At 59.2% G+C, this 14881-nt stretch overlaps 6 protein-coding genes across 6 annotated transcripts; all 6 read right to left on the bottom strand.

Annotated features, from left to right (window-relative positions):
- Positions 1-1800: 1800 nt before the first annotated feature.
- Positions 1801-2985, bottom strand: LMXM_32_3270 (putative fatty acid desaturase; the record flags this gene model as incomplete). The annotated part of the gene is made up of 1 exon (XM_003878534.1): positions 1801-2985. The coding sequence occupies one exon, from the start codon at positions 2983-2985 to the stop codon at positions 1801-1803; it is 1185 nt and encodes a 394-aa protein (XP_003878583.1).
- Positions 2986-3487: 502 nt separating this feature from the next.
- Positions 3488-6337, bottom strand: LMXM_32_3260 (ABC transporter family-like protein; the record flags this gene model as incomplete). The annotated part of the gene is made up of 1 exon (XM_003878533.1): positions 3488-6337. One exon carries the CDS (start codon positions 6335-6337, stop codon positions 3488-3490), a length of 2850 nt encoding a protein of 949 aa, XP_003878582.1.
- Positions 6338-7474: 1137 nt separating this feature from the next.
- LMXM_32_3250 (conserved hypothetical protein) lies at positions 7475-8635 on the bottom strand (the record flags this gene model as incomplete). Its single annotated transcript, XM_003878532.1, has 1 exon — positions 7475-8635. The coding sequence occupies one exon, from the start codon at positions 8633-8635 to the stop codon at positions 7475-7477; it is 1161 nt and encodes a 386-aa protein (XP_003878581.1).
- A 1802-nt stretch (positions 8636-10437) lies between these two features.
- Positions 10438-10866, bottom strand: LMXM_32_3240 (h1 histone-like protein; the record flags this gene model as incomplete). Its single annotated transcript, XM_003878531.1, has 1 exon — positions 10438-10866. One exon carries the CDS (start codon positions 10864-10866, stop codon positions 10438-10440), a length of 429 nt encoding a protein of 142 aa, XP_003878580.1.
- Positions 10867-11455: 589 nt separating this feature from the next.
- LMXM_32_3230 (putative 60S ribosomal protein L44) lies at positions 11456-11776 on the bottom strand (the record flags this gene model as incomplete). Its single annotated transcript, XM_003878530.1, has 1 exon — positions 11456-11776. One exon carries the CDS (start codon positions 11774-11776, stop codon positions 11456-11458), a length of 321 nt encoding a protein of 106 aa, XP_003878579.1.
- Positions 11777-12429: 653 nt separating this feature from the next.
- LMXM_32_3220 (conserved hypothetical protein) lies at positions 12430-14034 on the bottom strand (the record flags this gene model as incomplete). The annotated part of the gene is made up of 1 exon (XM_003878529.1): positions 12430-14034. The coding sequence occupies one exon, from the start codon at positions 14032-14034 to the stop codon at positions 12430-12432; it is 1605 nt and encodes a 534-aa protein (XP_003878578.1).
- Positions 14035-14881: the final 847 nt, after the last annotated feature.

Genomic DNA, 14881 nt, shown 5'->3' with positions numbered 1-14881 from the left:
GGGCACGATTGTACGTTTCATGTCACCAGCATCATCGCAGCATCAGGGAATTCTATACCTCAAAGAGGAGGTTAATCATCACCAAAAAAAGTACCGTTCCCACTGACGACGTGTCCCTCTTGAGCTGCTACTTGCAGTTTTTTAGCAAACAGGCGAAGTACGAGATTGTCGCTCTCGTCATCACTGAGAAGTGCCGCCCAGTTGCGTATCGGTTGACTCATCGTCGCTGAATGAAAAATCGGATTGTATCACAATGGTGCTAGACATGAAAATCGCACACAACCAATAGTCGAACGAGGTGCATGCGAGGTCTCCTCACGTTAGAATCTTCCTCCGAACATGTCGACAAGCACCGGCATCCAGCCACAGTTCACCTAGCTCTGTCGCACTGGCGCCAAATACCCCTCCTCTAGGACGACACCCCCGCCCGTCGAATCGCGCCATGCGTCCCGCGCGCTCGCCCCGCCCCTTCATCGCCTGCTCCTCCTGTCGTGCCGGTGCTGGGGAAGAGGGGCGGTCCAGGTGCGTGCCGCACGACCGCAAGGAGGAGCATCGCCAGCGTCAGCGGCCAGGGCCCTTCCGAGGTCCCGCGCACACGGCCCGTACGCCGTGCTTTGCCCCACAGTGCGCCCCAGCCGCGGCATCTCGTAATGTGGTGTGGGGATTCCTTATATTCAGTCACAGGGCCGACAGTTGTACACATGCCCTGTTTCAGAAGCGCGCAGGCACCACCATCCCGCTTCCTTTCTTGTGCTGCGCACGCGGCCTGAAAGCCAGGGTGGCCAAGTGCCTTGGCGGATCGGTGGGGGGAGGGTGAAATGCCCCTCATGTGGAATATAGACTCGCATGGGGGGGGGCGGCAGGGAGCGGACCCGCCTTATACCCTTTGGTTCTGCTTAGCTCAGTGCAGCCGCAGTTGGTACAGTATAGGCCTGGGCCGGGGCCATGCGTAACACGACGGCGGCGCGGCCAAGGCGCGGAAATGGGTGATGGGCGCGGGTCTTCGGTGAATCATTGTGGCGGCTTGGGCTGGGTTGGGGCGCGCGTGCCCGTTTGCGGGGTGGGCTCTCGCCCACTGCCCAGCAGGGGAGGGGGGGGGGGGCGCGGCGCGCCTGCGCTCCCTCGGAGGGGGGCGGGCAGTGGCCCTGCGCGCCCAGGATCCCCGGAGGCGGCGGGGCAAGCGAGAAACGGGGGGGGGGGGGGGCTTAGGGGGCGAAAGCGCGGGGGGGGCGAAGCCCAAGAAACAGCCGCCAGGCTCGGCGCATGTGGCGGGCGTTGTGCAGGCCGAGGCGCACCAGTTGTGTGGAGATGTTTTCCGCCACGGTGCGCAGTCGTCTGTGTACCGTTTATGCGGAGGTGTAAACATGGGAGGCTGGCAAACGTGAATTATACGTTGAGCACTACAGACAAAAGAGGGAAGGGGAGCACTATATTGTGAAACAAATGAGAAAATAGGGTAAAATGTGCCGACGCAAAGCAGTCTTTCCGTCACTTATTACCTCAGAAAAGCTATGCTAGAAAAAGCAAAGAGGTTTTTATGCATTTTTCCACTTACGGTATCGGAAGGTGCCGGGCTTCGCCACTCGATGCTCACACTATCCGATCTCCTCTTTACCGATTTCAGCAGTTTTTTTTTAATATGCGTTGTCGCTGGTGCATGCAAACTTGCCGCATGCGGCGTGAGACCAGAGAGAAGTAAGGAGCAATAGGAGGATCGGAAGTGAGGAACAAAAGCGAAGGGAAATAGCTCCTGTGGCACACCTGGGAAGGGATGTGGACTAAGCCTGCATCTCCTCCAAATTACGCGCGCTTCTTGTTGAAGCCGTAAAACACGCTGACGCCCTCGGAGGGGACAACGTAGGCGCACTCCTTCCAGCTTGTGCAGAGCGCGTCAATGAGCGGGCGCCTGTCCTCCACGTAGTTGTCTCCAAGGATGGCTTTGATGTGGTGGCGCGTTACCTCGATCGCGTGGTAGAAGGGCATCTGGCTGAAGAGGTGGTGCACGACGTGAGAGTCGTTGATGTGGTGCAGCCAGCTGTTCATGAGGAAGCCGTAGTCGCGGTCCACTGCCGCGACGGCGCCGCGCACAAACGTCCAGTGCTCGTGGTTGTAATGCGGAATGCGGATGTCGGTGTGCTGGAGGTAGGTGATGTAGAGCAGCCAAAAGTTCACCCACATGTACGGCACGACGTACCAGCAAAATACGTTGTGGGCGCCGTACTGGTAGGTGCAGAGACCCAAAACGGCGAGGGCGGCGAAGATGCCGATGTCAGACAGCACAACATCGTGCGCGTCCTCCTTGCGAAAGAGCGGCGACGAAGGCTCGAAGTGGTTGACGCGGCGACCGTATTCCTGGCTTGCCACATTGAATAACAGGTACCCTGGCCAGCCAAAAATAAACATGATCAGCATTTTACTGACCATCACCAGCGGCGTCTCCTCAACGAGGTCGATCACCTTGCTCTCCTTGCGCGGCACAAACACCGTGTCCTTGGTGAGGTGGTTTGTGTGTTTGTGGTGGTTGCCGTGGGTGATGCGCCAGCTGTGGTACGGGACGAGAACGGATGAGTGGAGGAGAAGGCCAACTGCGTTGTTCAGCGAACGGTACGGGCTGAAGGCCTGGTGACCGCACTCGTGGGCGAGCACCCACACAGCAGTGCCGTTGAGGCCCTGCACGAACCAAAACACGTTCCACGCAGCCAGCTTCACGGCGCTGACGAGCGCCCAGCTTTCCCAGCTGGCGCCAGCAGCTTCGTACACACGGCTTTCAAGACCGGCTAGCGCTGGCATCACCGCGCGGTACATGATGCAGTACACCACGAGCAGCTGGCAGATGTCGCGGAGAACGTAGAACATGCTCCACACCGCCGAGCGCTCAAAGTACTTGGCGGGGATTTGGTCCTGGATCTGCTTGATGGTGAGCTCCGACGACGGCACCCTGACGTCGACGTCCTTCTTCAAGCCAGCCTTCAAGACGGACTTCATGGTGGCGGGTGGGGAGGAGTGAAAGAAGGGCGAAGGCGAAAGAGTATCGGCGAAAGGCTAACGGCAGCGCAGGTAGACACAACAGCGGCGGCGGTAGCGAGTAAACTATGCAGTGCGAAAGGAGAAAAAAGTGGTGTGTGTGTGTTGGGGGGGGGGGGCGCCCACCCGTGTGCGTGTGACGCGATGAGACGAAGCGAGAGTGAAAGTGGCGGACAGTGATGGAGCGAAATATGCGGAGCGACGATGGACGAAGGGGGGACGGCAGAGATGCAGCACGATTTCTCCAAACCACATGGGGTGTTTTCTCGCGTGCCATTGTTACTAGCGTTAGCTGTGAGTTCCTCCTATCAGGGCGTGATGGTGCGCATGTGGCTAGTAGCAGTGACCAACAAACAACAACCATACATCAACACAAACGAACCATCACCTACAAGAGAACCCCCTCCCTCCCCGCCCCATAGTGTGAGCCCTTCCACTGCTTGGCCTTTCCAATGCCTCGTCGTCAGCACACTGCCTGTGCACGGTAGAGGGTGCAGAAGAGAGAGTCGTTGTCACCGCGGAGAAGCTGCGTCCAGGTGCCTCGCTCTACAATGCGTCCATGTGCGAGAACGAGAATCTCGTCCGCCGCGCGCACCGACGCTAGGCGATGTGACACCATGACGCGCGTGGTGTTCCTCTGTCGACAGAGGTTGCGTGAAAACAGCTTCGCCTCCGTCACCGAGTCAATGCCGTTGGTGCATTCGTCGAATATGTACACACCAGCGTCGTCTGCAGGCACCATAAACGCACGAGCCAGCATGAGTCGTGCCACCTCGCCGCCACTCCATTCGCTGCACCGCAGCGGCTCCCTCAACCCGCTGGGACGCGCGGCAACCGCTGTATCGATGCAGGCCTGTTGGAGGGCCGCGGTGATGGCGTCGCCACAAGCTGCCGCGAGGTTGCCGTACGCCACGTTGCGCTCCACGCTTATCCCTTCCAAGAAGCAGGTGTCCCGGTCGCCTTGCCAGCAGTTCCCCAGTCGGCGGCGAAGCGCGCGCGGCGGGATGCACTCGATCGGGTGGCCGTTTATGCGGATATGTCCTCGCGTCGGCGCGTACACGCGTGAAAGGAGGAGCAGCAGCGTACTCTTCCCCGCCCCACTGTAGCCTACGATGCCGAGAAAGCCACCGGCTGCAACGTCGAAAGTGATGTCGTGCAGGACGTCATGCTCTGTGTCTGGGTAGCGGAAGGAAACGTGATCGAACGTCACACGCCAGGCAGCACTGGTGTCGTTGCGGGGACGCAGCAAGGAAGGGGGTGTGCTGTAGTGCACCCACGGCTGTCCGTCGAGCGCGGGTTGATGCGTGTGCTGCACGTGCACAAGGGTTGCCATGCTCTGCGCGTACGCTTCGTGCTCGTCATAATGCAACTGAGCCGTTTGCACGTCAAACTGGAAGGACGACACCAGCGTCCACGGCCGCGCCGGCGGCACGACGAACACGGCGCCGCTGTCCACCACCCTGGCCACATCGTAGACGGCCGCCACAGCATCCGCTGACGACAGCGATGTTGTGCCGTGCTGCGCACGCGACTGAGCCTCAGTCGCGGCAACAGCTGCCATTATCGGGACGCCGTTGCTGCTTGAGAACACCTTGTTCATGACGTCTTCCAGAACGTCGCCGCCAAGGGTCACCAAGTCCATCGCCAAGACTGACGGCCAACTCGGTGGCACAAACAGACCGTCTCCGCTGGCACGCCGCAAATTCAATGTGGCGGCAAAGGGGGCCGGGGCTTGCGCCTCCTCCGCAGGGGATGCACAGAGCTCGCGTACGGCGTCGTACCGAGCACCGAGAACTTCGACAGCCCCGTCGGGAGTGGAGACGGCGCGCAACACCTGCTGTGTTGCCCGGAGGCAGGGGCGCGGCGACAGTGGCCAGCGAGTGTGCTCCGCCAAGCACTGTACCGCAGCAGATGATGCGGATGCCGTGTCAGAGGGAGATACAGCAGCAAGTAGAAGGATTTGGAGGCCGTAATGCGCACGGCACAGGGGCAGTGAGAAGCGACACTCGGCGCCGCCGACCCGCTCGCGTGGGGCCGCGCAGCACCCCTGCTCGGCGGCTCCGTAGCACGCCACAAACGACGTCATCAGACAGGCACGCGTCCAGCACCGCTGCAGCCAGTCCAGCCCTTGACGCGTCAGCCACCCCACCATGCATGCCACCGGAAACCGCCACACGGTGCGGCATCGCTGCACTCGCTCCGCCACCACATCTAGCAAGCGGTCAACGTCCGCGAAGGAGAAGTTGGTGACCACGCCAAGTGCGCTGTAGACGCGGCCTGGCAGGGGCCAATGTGCGTCCGCAACAAAGTCGAAGCGCGTGAGCGCCAGCAGTGTGTCCATCTTGAGGGTCATGTGGAAGCGGCGCAGCACGGCGTCTGATGCGGCCTCCTTGGCCGAGCTGAAGAGATGCGAGACGACGGCACCGAGGGTGGCGCTGGCTAACATGCGCCCCGGTGCCGAAGTTACCACCTGCACGACAAAGCGCCTCCACGTGCAAAGCTGTGCTGCGCCGGCCGTTGTGGCTTCATTGAGGGCGTCTATGGTGTAGCGGAGCGCCGATGGCACCGCTGCAGACGACGTCGTGCACATCAATCTCGAGATGTACGTGATGTTAACGACGGCAAGGAGGGCGAGAAGCGCCTTCTCAGAAGGAGTGCAGGCGTTATGGAGGAGACGTGCGAAGAGGGCGAGAGAGCGCATGGTACAGCTCTCGTCACGATTTTTGCGCACCGCCTCTGCCAGAAGATGCCGCGGAGGTGTGCCGAGCAGCAGACGAGACGACGTCAGCGGGGCCTCCAGGAAGCGCGTCACATGGTAGCGCTGTCCGAGAAGCACCTCGCACATCGCCAGGGCAGTTGCAACCTCAGAGACGATTGCTGATGGACCACTGGCGCTGACGTACGCCTGTAAGTGCGCTTCCACAACGGCGCAGAGGCAGTTCCACACATCCGCCTTCACCGCATCTGGAACCGTACCGCAGCGGCACGCCACAGCGTAGCAGTCAAAGAGGGGAAGTAAACCCCAGCTGAGACTGCGTAGCCGTGCCTGGGACACCTCGATGCGCCGGTGTGTCGTGTTCAGGTCAATGGCCGTCGCCATCGCATTCTCGGTTGAGGGGTGGGCGCCGCCGCCGGTGTTGTCGGCGAGGTGTACAACCGCGTTAATAAGAGACTCGGCATCACGTGCAGCTCTCGAGCCAGCCCGCAGCCTCAGTTCGCGACGGTTGCTGAGGTTCACGATCGCCGTCACCACTCTGACTGCCGTGACGGTGGCAAGTGGGATGACGAACCACGGCGCGCCGGTGAGCCTCATTGTTGCCGCACAAGAAGTTCAGCGATAAGAGGCTGTGCAGCCAGCCCATGCGAAGGCGTGAGAACGCATAAAGCGCACCCGAAAGCACTACATAGAGGGTGAGAGCAGTGAAGCGGGCAAAGGAGAGAGGAGGGAGAAAGGGCAGCGCTTGCCGCAGTAGAGGATGTGGTGTGCAACACCGACACACTTGAGAACGACATGACGTACGGCTAATCGACAGGAGATGAGAACAGAGGTGATGCTACGTGGCACGTCCTCGTGACCGAAACAAATCGACACGTGTACACCGTCGTCGGGTACGGCATTCCTTTCAGAGGTGCCTCAGTGAGGACTGCAGTGTCTCGGTGCGGGTGACCGCTAACGAAGCAGCTGTACAGTGCGTACACACTCTTGCGACGTCGAGCGTCGCCGTAACATCGTTATATGCTCGCTGTGGTTTCCCGAATTGAAGCACGCGGCCGGGCAGATTTCTATGAAGTAGACAGTCGCGACTCCCCGTGTATGAGCGGTGCGATCAGGCGAGGAGGAGGAGAAACACAAGAGAAGACAAAGGCGCATCTATATGGCACACAGTGCGACGGGTGACGCGGAGATGGACAAGGCAGTGGCACGCAATACCACCCCTCTGATCATCGCGACTACTCCCCCCCCGCTCACACACACACACACTTGCGCCATCCCTCGTTGCCAGACCGTTACACCAAAAACAGCAAAGGAATACGTGTCGTCAGCAATGCAGCACCAAGATCACACACAAAAAGGACACATATTCGTCACAGCATCTATCGCACTGTATGAAGCACGTCACCTATCCGTGACCCCTGCTGGAGGAGCAGATGGGAGGGAGGGAAAGGGAGGAGGGAATCGATGAAAGGTTCTTGCCCTGTGGTGGTGGAGGCGACGCTGACTTGTGACGCACACGATGAACACAGTCAGTGCGCGTTCGGAGGGGAAACGTAGGTGCCTCGTCGGCTCCCTTATCATCGCGCCAAGCAGCACACAAAACGAAAAAAACAGGCTTCCGTCACTCTATCGCAGACTCGCATGGCGCACGCTCACAGCGTTCGCGTCCGTCTGCGCCATAGGGATGTGTCAGCCACCTGAAACGGCTACGCAGGCAGGCTCACACGTCTCTTTCTACAAGCGGAATAGGCCTGTTGGATTCTCGGCCATCATCCAGGCTCTCTGGGCCGCTGATGGCGAGGCAAGGACGCTCGGCACTGGTGAGACGCGAGTCGATGGTGGTGCCGCGGTGCGCTCCTTCGCCTTCTCTAAGTGCGCCACAAAATCTTCATGCGCGCTTGCCAGCTCTTCCAGGTCGGCGGCTGCCAGTCGGCGCGGCTGCGATGGTGAGGGTAGGAGTTCTTCTGCCGCGTATGCCTCCTGCACTGTCGACGTTGTTGCCGCTGGTTCGTCAAGGGCTTGCACTCGTGCTGCACTCGGCACATCCCTTGTGACCTGCGGCCGTGGTAATGCAGGTCGGCCCCGCCGCCGTGGCGTGGTAGGGTCCTTCGCAGGTGCTTCTACAGCCTTCACCTCCTTCGGCGCCGCCTCTTGCGGCACCGTTGCCGGCGCGGAGGCATCATCAGACTTCTCCAGCAGTTCCTCGGCGCTGGCGTTCACTTTGCGCTGGGACCTGCGACTAGTCGAGACCGCTGCCATCGGCGCCGGCGCCGGTGTTTCCGCGTTCTCTTCGCTGTCAGCGACCTCTGCTGCGTTCATATGCTCCGCGATGATAGCCTGAACACGTGCGTCTCGCTCCTCCATGAGTTGGTGAAGCTCCGCGGTAAATTCAGTTTCCTGGTTCGCACTGACGGCTTCTGTCTCCGCTGCCGCTGCCTTTGTGCGCTTCTCCACGAGCGCCTTGACGCGCGCAGCCCGTTGCTCCTGACGCCGCTGGATAGTTTCCTCGAACCGCTGTTCCGCCTTGGAGGTCGCCTCGGCTTGGGCGAGCGATTTCGCCTTCGCCTCAGCTTTCCCTTTTGCCTTCGCCTTGGCTTCTTCCATCTTCGCGGTCTTTGCGACAAGTGCCGCGATCCGAGCCTTGCGTCGCTCCAACCGCTGTCGCAGCGTGGTTAAGAAGCGTTTCTCATTTTCCGCTTGCTTCTTCTTGTCGAGTTTTCTGGAGGGCTGCCGCACAAGCCGTGCCTTGACGCTCTGCGCCGCCTTCTCTACCGAGGAGGAGGCCGCCTGCGCTTTCCTCGCCTCCACCGCTCTCTGCTCCACTTCCTTGTGTACTGCTGCAAGTTCTGCCTTCGCTATCTTGCGATTTTGAGCATATTGCGCGTCGTTCTTCATCGCCGCTTTGTCAGACTTGGCTGCTAAGGCTCGCTTTATGGCGTCGGCAATTTGACGCTGTCGTCGAATTCGGGCAGTGGAGATGAGCTTCATGAACTGCTTCTCAGCTGCCACCTCCGTCTTGTGGCGGAGCGCTCGCTCCGCAGCTTTTGCGCCTTGCGTGCCCATCTTAGCGCCAGGGCGGAGGACGGGTGGTCGCCGTACACGCCCACCAAACAGAAGAAGCGTTCTCCACATCTTGTTCAAAATGCGGGTAGCGAGAAGTGAGGGAAATAAAGGAGAAGCGAGCCGGAGAAGAGGTAAGGAGACAAGTCGGTGGTGGGGATAAGCGCGAGGCAGAAGTGACAGCACCGCCAAATAACGTCGTTCACTTGCAGACTGTGTCTCTATCGTTCTCTGCTGATGGGTCTCTCTGTAGGACTGTCACCTCGTAGGCTGCCCGTAATCACAACAGCCAGGTAGACAGACACCGAATCACCACGTCTGTGCCACTGTGCGTAAGAGGATAATGGTGATGATGGCCGAGGGGAGGGGAAAAGGAGAGGCGCAGAGATTTAGATCCACGAAGCAACCTTGGTAACACCACAGCTTCCTCTGAAAAAAAACAAGATCGCATGACTGTTGATGAATGGTTGGTGGGAGAGGCACCAGCATACGTGTCGACGCACGCACAAACATACCATCTTGCAGCCATCCTCGTTGGAGGTAGAGGGGAGGGAGACAAGACGGGGAGGGGGGAAGGAAGGCACCTCCCATCGTGGGAAGCGCCGTGATTCAAGTGATGTGCACGACGCCTTCGACGCGTCGTCTTCGGAAACGTGCGCAGCCGTATATAAGCTGGATATGTTTCGTTCTTGATAGTCATGCGCCATCGTTGCACTTGCATTATCATTTCTATGCCTTTTCCTCCCCTGGAACGCATCCCCCTTTTCTCTGTGCGCTCTGCTCTCTGTCACTGGCGCACGCGGAGTCGCAGCGAGGGAGCGCGAAAAAGGACGAGCGAGAGAGGGCGCGAGGAAAACGAGTGGCATGGGGGCTCATTTCAATCACGTCGCAAGCTCACCGCTCGCGGACCCGCATCTACTCCCATGTCTACAGTCTTAACAGGAAGGCATGAACACAGGTGCGCACGCACGGAGAAGCTGAAGCAGGCGAAGGTGAGAGCGCGGCAGGGAGAGGAGGAAGTGACGAGGGTCGAGTGAAATATGTGCCACGCATCACAAGACTAAAGGGAAAAGCGGGGCTAGGGCGGAAGAGAGCCGAGGGTAAAGACCCGCCCACATCCACACACCCCACAAGATTCAGAAAAAGACACATCAATCAGTTAGGGACACAGACGCTACACCAAAACAACAACCGAGAACAAAGAACAACCCCCTCCCCTCGCAAAAAGCAAAAAGAAACCGCCCTTGTGCACAGCGACGCACATACACACACGCGTGCGCGTACTCTCAGAGGGAGGGAGGGAGGGAGGGGGGGGCAGTGACCATCGAAGCACTAACGCAGCTCACAATGAGTTCGCAAGCAAACTCATGTTGAATGGTGTAAGACGGAAAGAAAATACGGCGGATAATCTATGAGAGGGATGGGTGATGGGAAAACTCCGACGACGGCTTTGGAGAAGGGAGGGGTGCATGGGAGGAAAGTTGAGAGGCATGAGCAAAAGAGCGCGCGACACAGGTGTGAGTGATGCCGATGCTGCCTCAACAGACCGGATTGCTGTCGGCGTTGTGGCACCTCCGTGGTACTTCCCCCTCATCAAAGCTGTCTGCCTCATCACCTGAACTTGACGAAGGGCGCACTTACTTGCCCGCTTTGGCGGACTTGGCCTTCTTGGAGATCTCCTTGGCGGCGCTCTTCGGCGCCTTGACCTGCTTTGAGTGCTTCACCTGCTTCGCCTGCTGCGCCTTCACTGGCACGGCGGCCTTCTTCGGCAACTTGACCTTCTTCGACGGGCGAGAATTCAAGGCTGCCTTGGGGTGCTTAGAACCTTTGGCGGCGGGGGCCTTCTTACCTGCAGCGGCGACGGGCGGCGGCTGCAACGCTTCCATCTTCTGTGTGCGGAACGCACGGACGCTGCGCACGCCAGGAATCGGCGGAATGCTCACCGCAGTCTGAGGGGCAGCCGACGCCGTGTGGAAGGCAGCTGTGGCACCCGCAGCAGCTGAGATCCTGCTGCCAGCTTTGGCGGGAGCCTTGCGGGCGAGGGCGCGGAGCGTGAAGCGGAACATATTGCGTGTCGGAGATACGGGAAGGTTGACGAAATGGTTCGGTAGGGGGTGCTGGTATGTGAGAAAGGCAACAGAGGGTGAGAGGGAGGAAGACTAGCGGGGGGGGGAGGGGAAACGAGAAGATGCAGGCATTGTAGTGGGGGGAGAGGGGAGATGCGTTAAGGAGTGGGGGAGCTTGAGTACAGCGGGCGACTATCGTATTCGGGTGCACACGAACGCTCGCAGGCATAAGTGCTGAGATGCCCGCTGCGTCGCGGTTATTGCATATGGGACTCTGTAGCGATAGGGGCGAGGAGCGGCGGCGTGGGCACGCCAACCCTCCCCCCAACACACACACACAGCCCGAGAGTTGCAGCCCTCTAGACCCCATACAGGGCGCTCTGAGAGATGACGGAGGACGAGAAAGGCGGCGAAGGTTCACCTCTGAAACGTTCCGCAGCTGCGCGGTTTCTTTTCTGCGTTGATCACGTGAAGTAAAAATCAAAAGGTATGTTGCAACCAGAAACCAAAAGAAAAAACGAAGACATGGTGCGTGGGGGTGGGGTGGGCTTCGCTGTGCGTGGGGTGAGCACGGGGGAGCGCGAGTGACTTACCAGGTGGGGTCCTTGTTGCCCGTCTTCTTCTTGTCGTTCAGCTCAAAGTGCTTCGTGCGCTTGAGGACAACCTGGCGGATAGACTTGCAACCAGAGCACTGCAGCTTCAGCACAATCTTCTTGGTCGTCTTGGCCTTCTTGTGGAAGACGGGCTTGGTCTGGCCACCATAACCAGACTGCTTGCGGTCGTAACGACGCTTACCGCGAGCAAAAAGGCGGGCCTTACCGGCCTTGTACTGCACCACCTTGAACGACTTGTGCGCGTTGCAGCGCGCGTCGCTGCAGTGCATCACCTTCTTCTTCGGATAGTTCACCATTGCTTCGCCCCTATCTGTGAAAGTGTCGTTGTCGATGTGCCGAGCGATAGCAAGAAAATGGCGGTGGGGCGGTTTGGGGAGGGGGGGGGAGAGTAAAGCGAAAGGAAAAGGCAAACGCGCCCGGGGTGCATTCGTGAGGACGAGTGGAGGAAAGATAGAGAGGGGAAAGTGGTGGAGGCAAGAGCACTCAGGAAGTGCGTCATCATGGCACCGAAACATGTACAAAGATCCCCTGTCTCGTTGCCAGCAGAGGTGACTCTGCCTTCTTGAGCAAGGCGCAGCAAGAGCGTCGTTTTCAACTGTGCCGTTGAAACTGGGGCGGAAGGATGAGAGGGAGCGTTACGTGTGTGGGTGTGTGCGCCTGGTATGAAAGGCGCTACGAGGAGCGCAACCAGATCTATCCACGGTGAACATCAAAGCAAAAGAGTGTGAGTGTGGGCACCAAGACACGCGCACTCTACAGTGGCGCTCATACGAGAGTAAAACAGGGGGAAAAAGAAGAACGACGCATGCGTTCTCTGCACCAAATTCCGATACAAGCGGCGACAACAGAAAAAAGGAATGTGCCCTCGTGCAGCGAGGGGACGGGCAACCTACCCTCCCTGCTGGCGTACACGCTGACTCGGCCTCTATCGGGGCATCGCCTCTCTATGTTACTTTTCGGGAATGTCCGCGTATTCGTCGTTCGCGGACGCCGCCGTCTGCTCGCGGCAATCGTAGGCGTAAAAGTTGCGGTAACTCAGAAGAACAGGGAGAACGGTGGCCTGCTGGCCGGACCTCTCGATGTCCTCAAACGTCACCCATTCATGCCAGGCGGGATTGATCATGTCTACAATTTCGGACAGTATCGACTGCGCCGAGATGTCCACCATAAGACCGTTGGCGAGCAGCTCGTTCGCGATCTCCTTGCAGAAGCAGTGCAGCGTCGCGATCTTGATGTGCGTTTTAGTGCCGTCAAGGTCTAACAGCGCCCAAATGTACCGCATCGCCGGCCGGGTCGCGGCGTGCTCTGTGGCAATCACAAAGTTCAAGTACGTCTTGTAGTCCATGATATGGCGGCTGCCGCTGTGATTCACGTGGCACTCAAATACGCGCTGAATTGAGAGCTGCGTGAAGCTGTCGTTGCTGTAGTGCGACAATTCCTCGCGAGTCAGGACGCCATCACCGTCGGCGTCAAGGGCGGTAAAGTGTTCGTAGATGCGGCTCATCAGTGCTAAGGAGAACCAATTGTCCATGCTGAGCAGCTCCGCCGGCACGTAGTCCATTGAGGCGGTGCTCCAGTAGATCTGCTCCCGCGCTACCTGAATCTTCACCTCGCCATCCAGCAGCTGCATCTGATAGACGTCTGACAGCGCGTTGCCGTCACCCTCGTAGGACAGCACAAGAGCCGCGACGGTATCGTCGGCGTCCGCGGCAGGCGAGGCAAACTTAGCCGGCACTTCCACGACGCAGCCTGTCGGGTATGCGATGATGGCGTCCTGCGCGTCGCTCTCGAACATGCGCAGCAGCTCAGAGAACACATCACTCTTCATGAAAGCGTCAATGGGAATCGCCCCTACGCCACGTGTGTCGCACATGAACATGAACTTGCGGGAGGCGTGGCACAGGTAGTAGGGCAGCATCCAAGGCGGCATGTCCCGCACGAGACGCAGGTTGGGGACCAGGTCGGAGATGAACACTTCAATGTCCTCCTGCGTTAGCCCATTCGATAGCGGCGACGACACACTTGGCGGGCACGGGAGACGACCGCCGATGGCACGCTGCGCGCGATCCACAAAGATTGGCGGCGGTGCTGAGGCATCCAGCTCAAGCTCGACTCGGATGCGAAACAGCAGCAACCGCTTAGCGGCGAAGGCGTACAAGGGAGCCGCTGGCACGGCGCCGTGCGACGAGCGAGCAAAGGCCAGAAACGTGGCCGGCGAAAGAAAAGGATGGTGGAAGTAGACGCTACGACGCCACTCCCGCACCTGCGCGTCCGCGGCTGCGTCCTCGTCGGGTGTGATGTGGAAGAGCACGTCATAAACCATGTTGCGGTAACCCTCGTACGTCAACAACAGGTCATCGTACGTGTCCGCAGCTGCGCCACCTTCGTTCTCAATCACGAGGCGGTACTTCACAATCGCGTTCCAGAGCGACGCCGGATTGGTCGATGCGTAGAGAGAGGTGACACGCGCGTTGAGGTACTCCTTCTTTCGGTTGTAGGCCTCCTCGAGCGCGGATCTCTGCGTGCCCGCGATGGTGTAGCTGAAAGGAAACATCTTCGCGGGGGCGCAATTAGGTACTGAGCTTTGCTTTAACCTGTGCGGGGTATGCAAGTCATCATCGGCTGCCACCACAGAGAGGAGGAGGACGGTGAGGAGGAGGGAGTAATTTGGTAGAGGGGTCGTTAGGACACCAACCACGTCTTGCGTCGCCGAGGGCGAGAAGCGGTGTTGCAGGCAAGACACTCCAACGAGCGCGTGCCAGAGACGGGCGTGGCCACGCCGAAGACTTCGGTACACCAAGCTGTTATGATGACTCTCTTTTTCTCTCGCGTGTTTGTGCTTGCGTGTGTGATGCATGGGCACATCTGTGGCTGCCCGAATGCCGGGGAGGTGGTTGTGGTTATGGTGGTGGGGGAGGTGAGGAGAGGCGAAGAGTACCAGGGTAGAGGGTGCGAGCCGAAAAGACAAAAATAACTACTAATGCTTGTTGGCGTTTTCAGCTTGTGCCCATTCTCTTCTATACACAACATGAGCTCAACCCTCCCCTACTCACCCCATTTCGGACCGTCTCTCTGGCCCACGCGATGGGCCAGAGAAACCAGAAACACAGGCCTTGCGGCAATGCGTCGACTCGGTCATCGGAGTACGGCCCCTGTCTCAAACGCGACCTACTCAGCCGCCTCCCAGATCGCCTCATGGTCGCTCCCATCAGGCCGTTCGCCACGTGTTGGATTGCTCCTCGCAGTGGCACAACCTGCCCACAGGAGCAGGGAACTCACCACCGACCAACCCGCACTTGGCAGAGTACGCGTGCAAGTGAAATACAGGCGCCAGTTTGGGGCGCAACTCGCAGCTAATCACGCCTGATTCACCCTTCTCGATGAAACAGGAAAACGTCGCG

The sequence above is a fragment of the Leishmania mexicana genome, chromosome 32, assembly GCF_000234665.1.
Source record: "Leishmania mexicana MHOM/GT/2001/U1103 complete genome, chromosome 32".
Taxonomy (NCBI): domain Eukaryota; phylum Euglenozoa; class Kinetoplastea; order Trypanosomatida; family Trypanosomatidae; genus Leishmania; species Leishmania mexicana.
The sequence above is the reverse complement of the archived record's forward strand: the minus strand, read 5'-3'. Positions and strand labels throughout refer to the sequence as shown.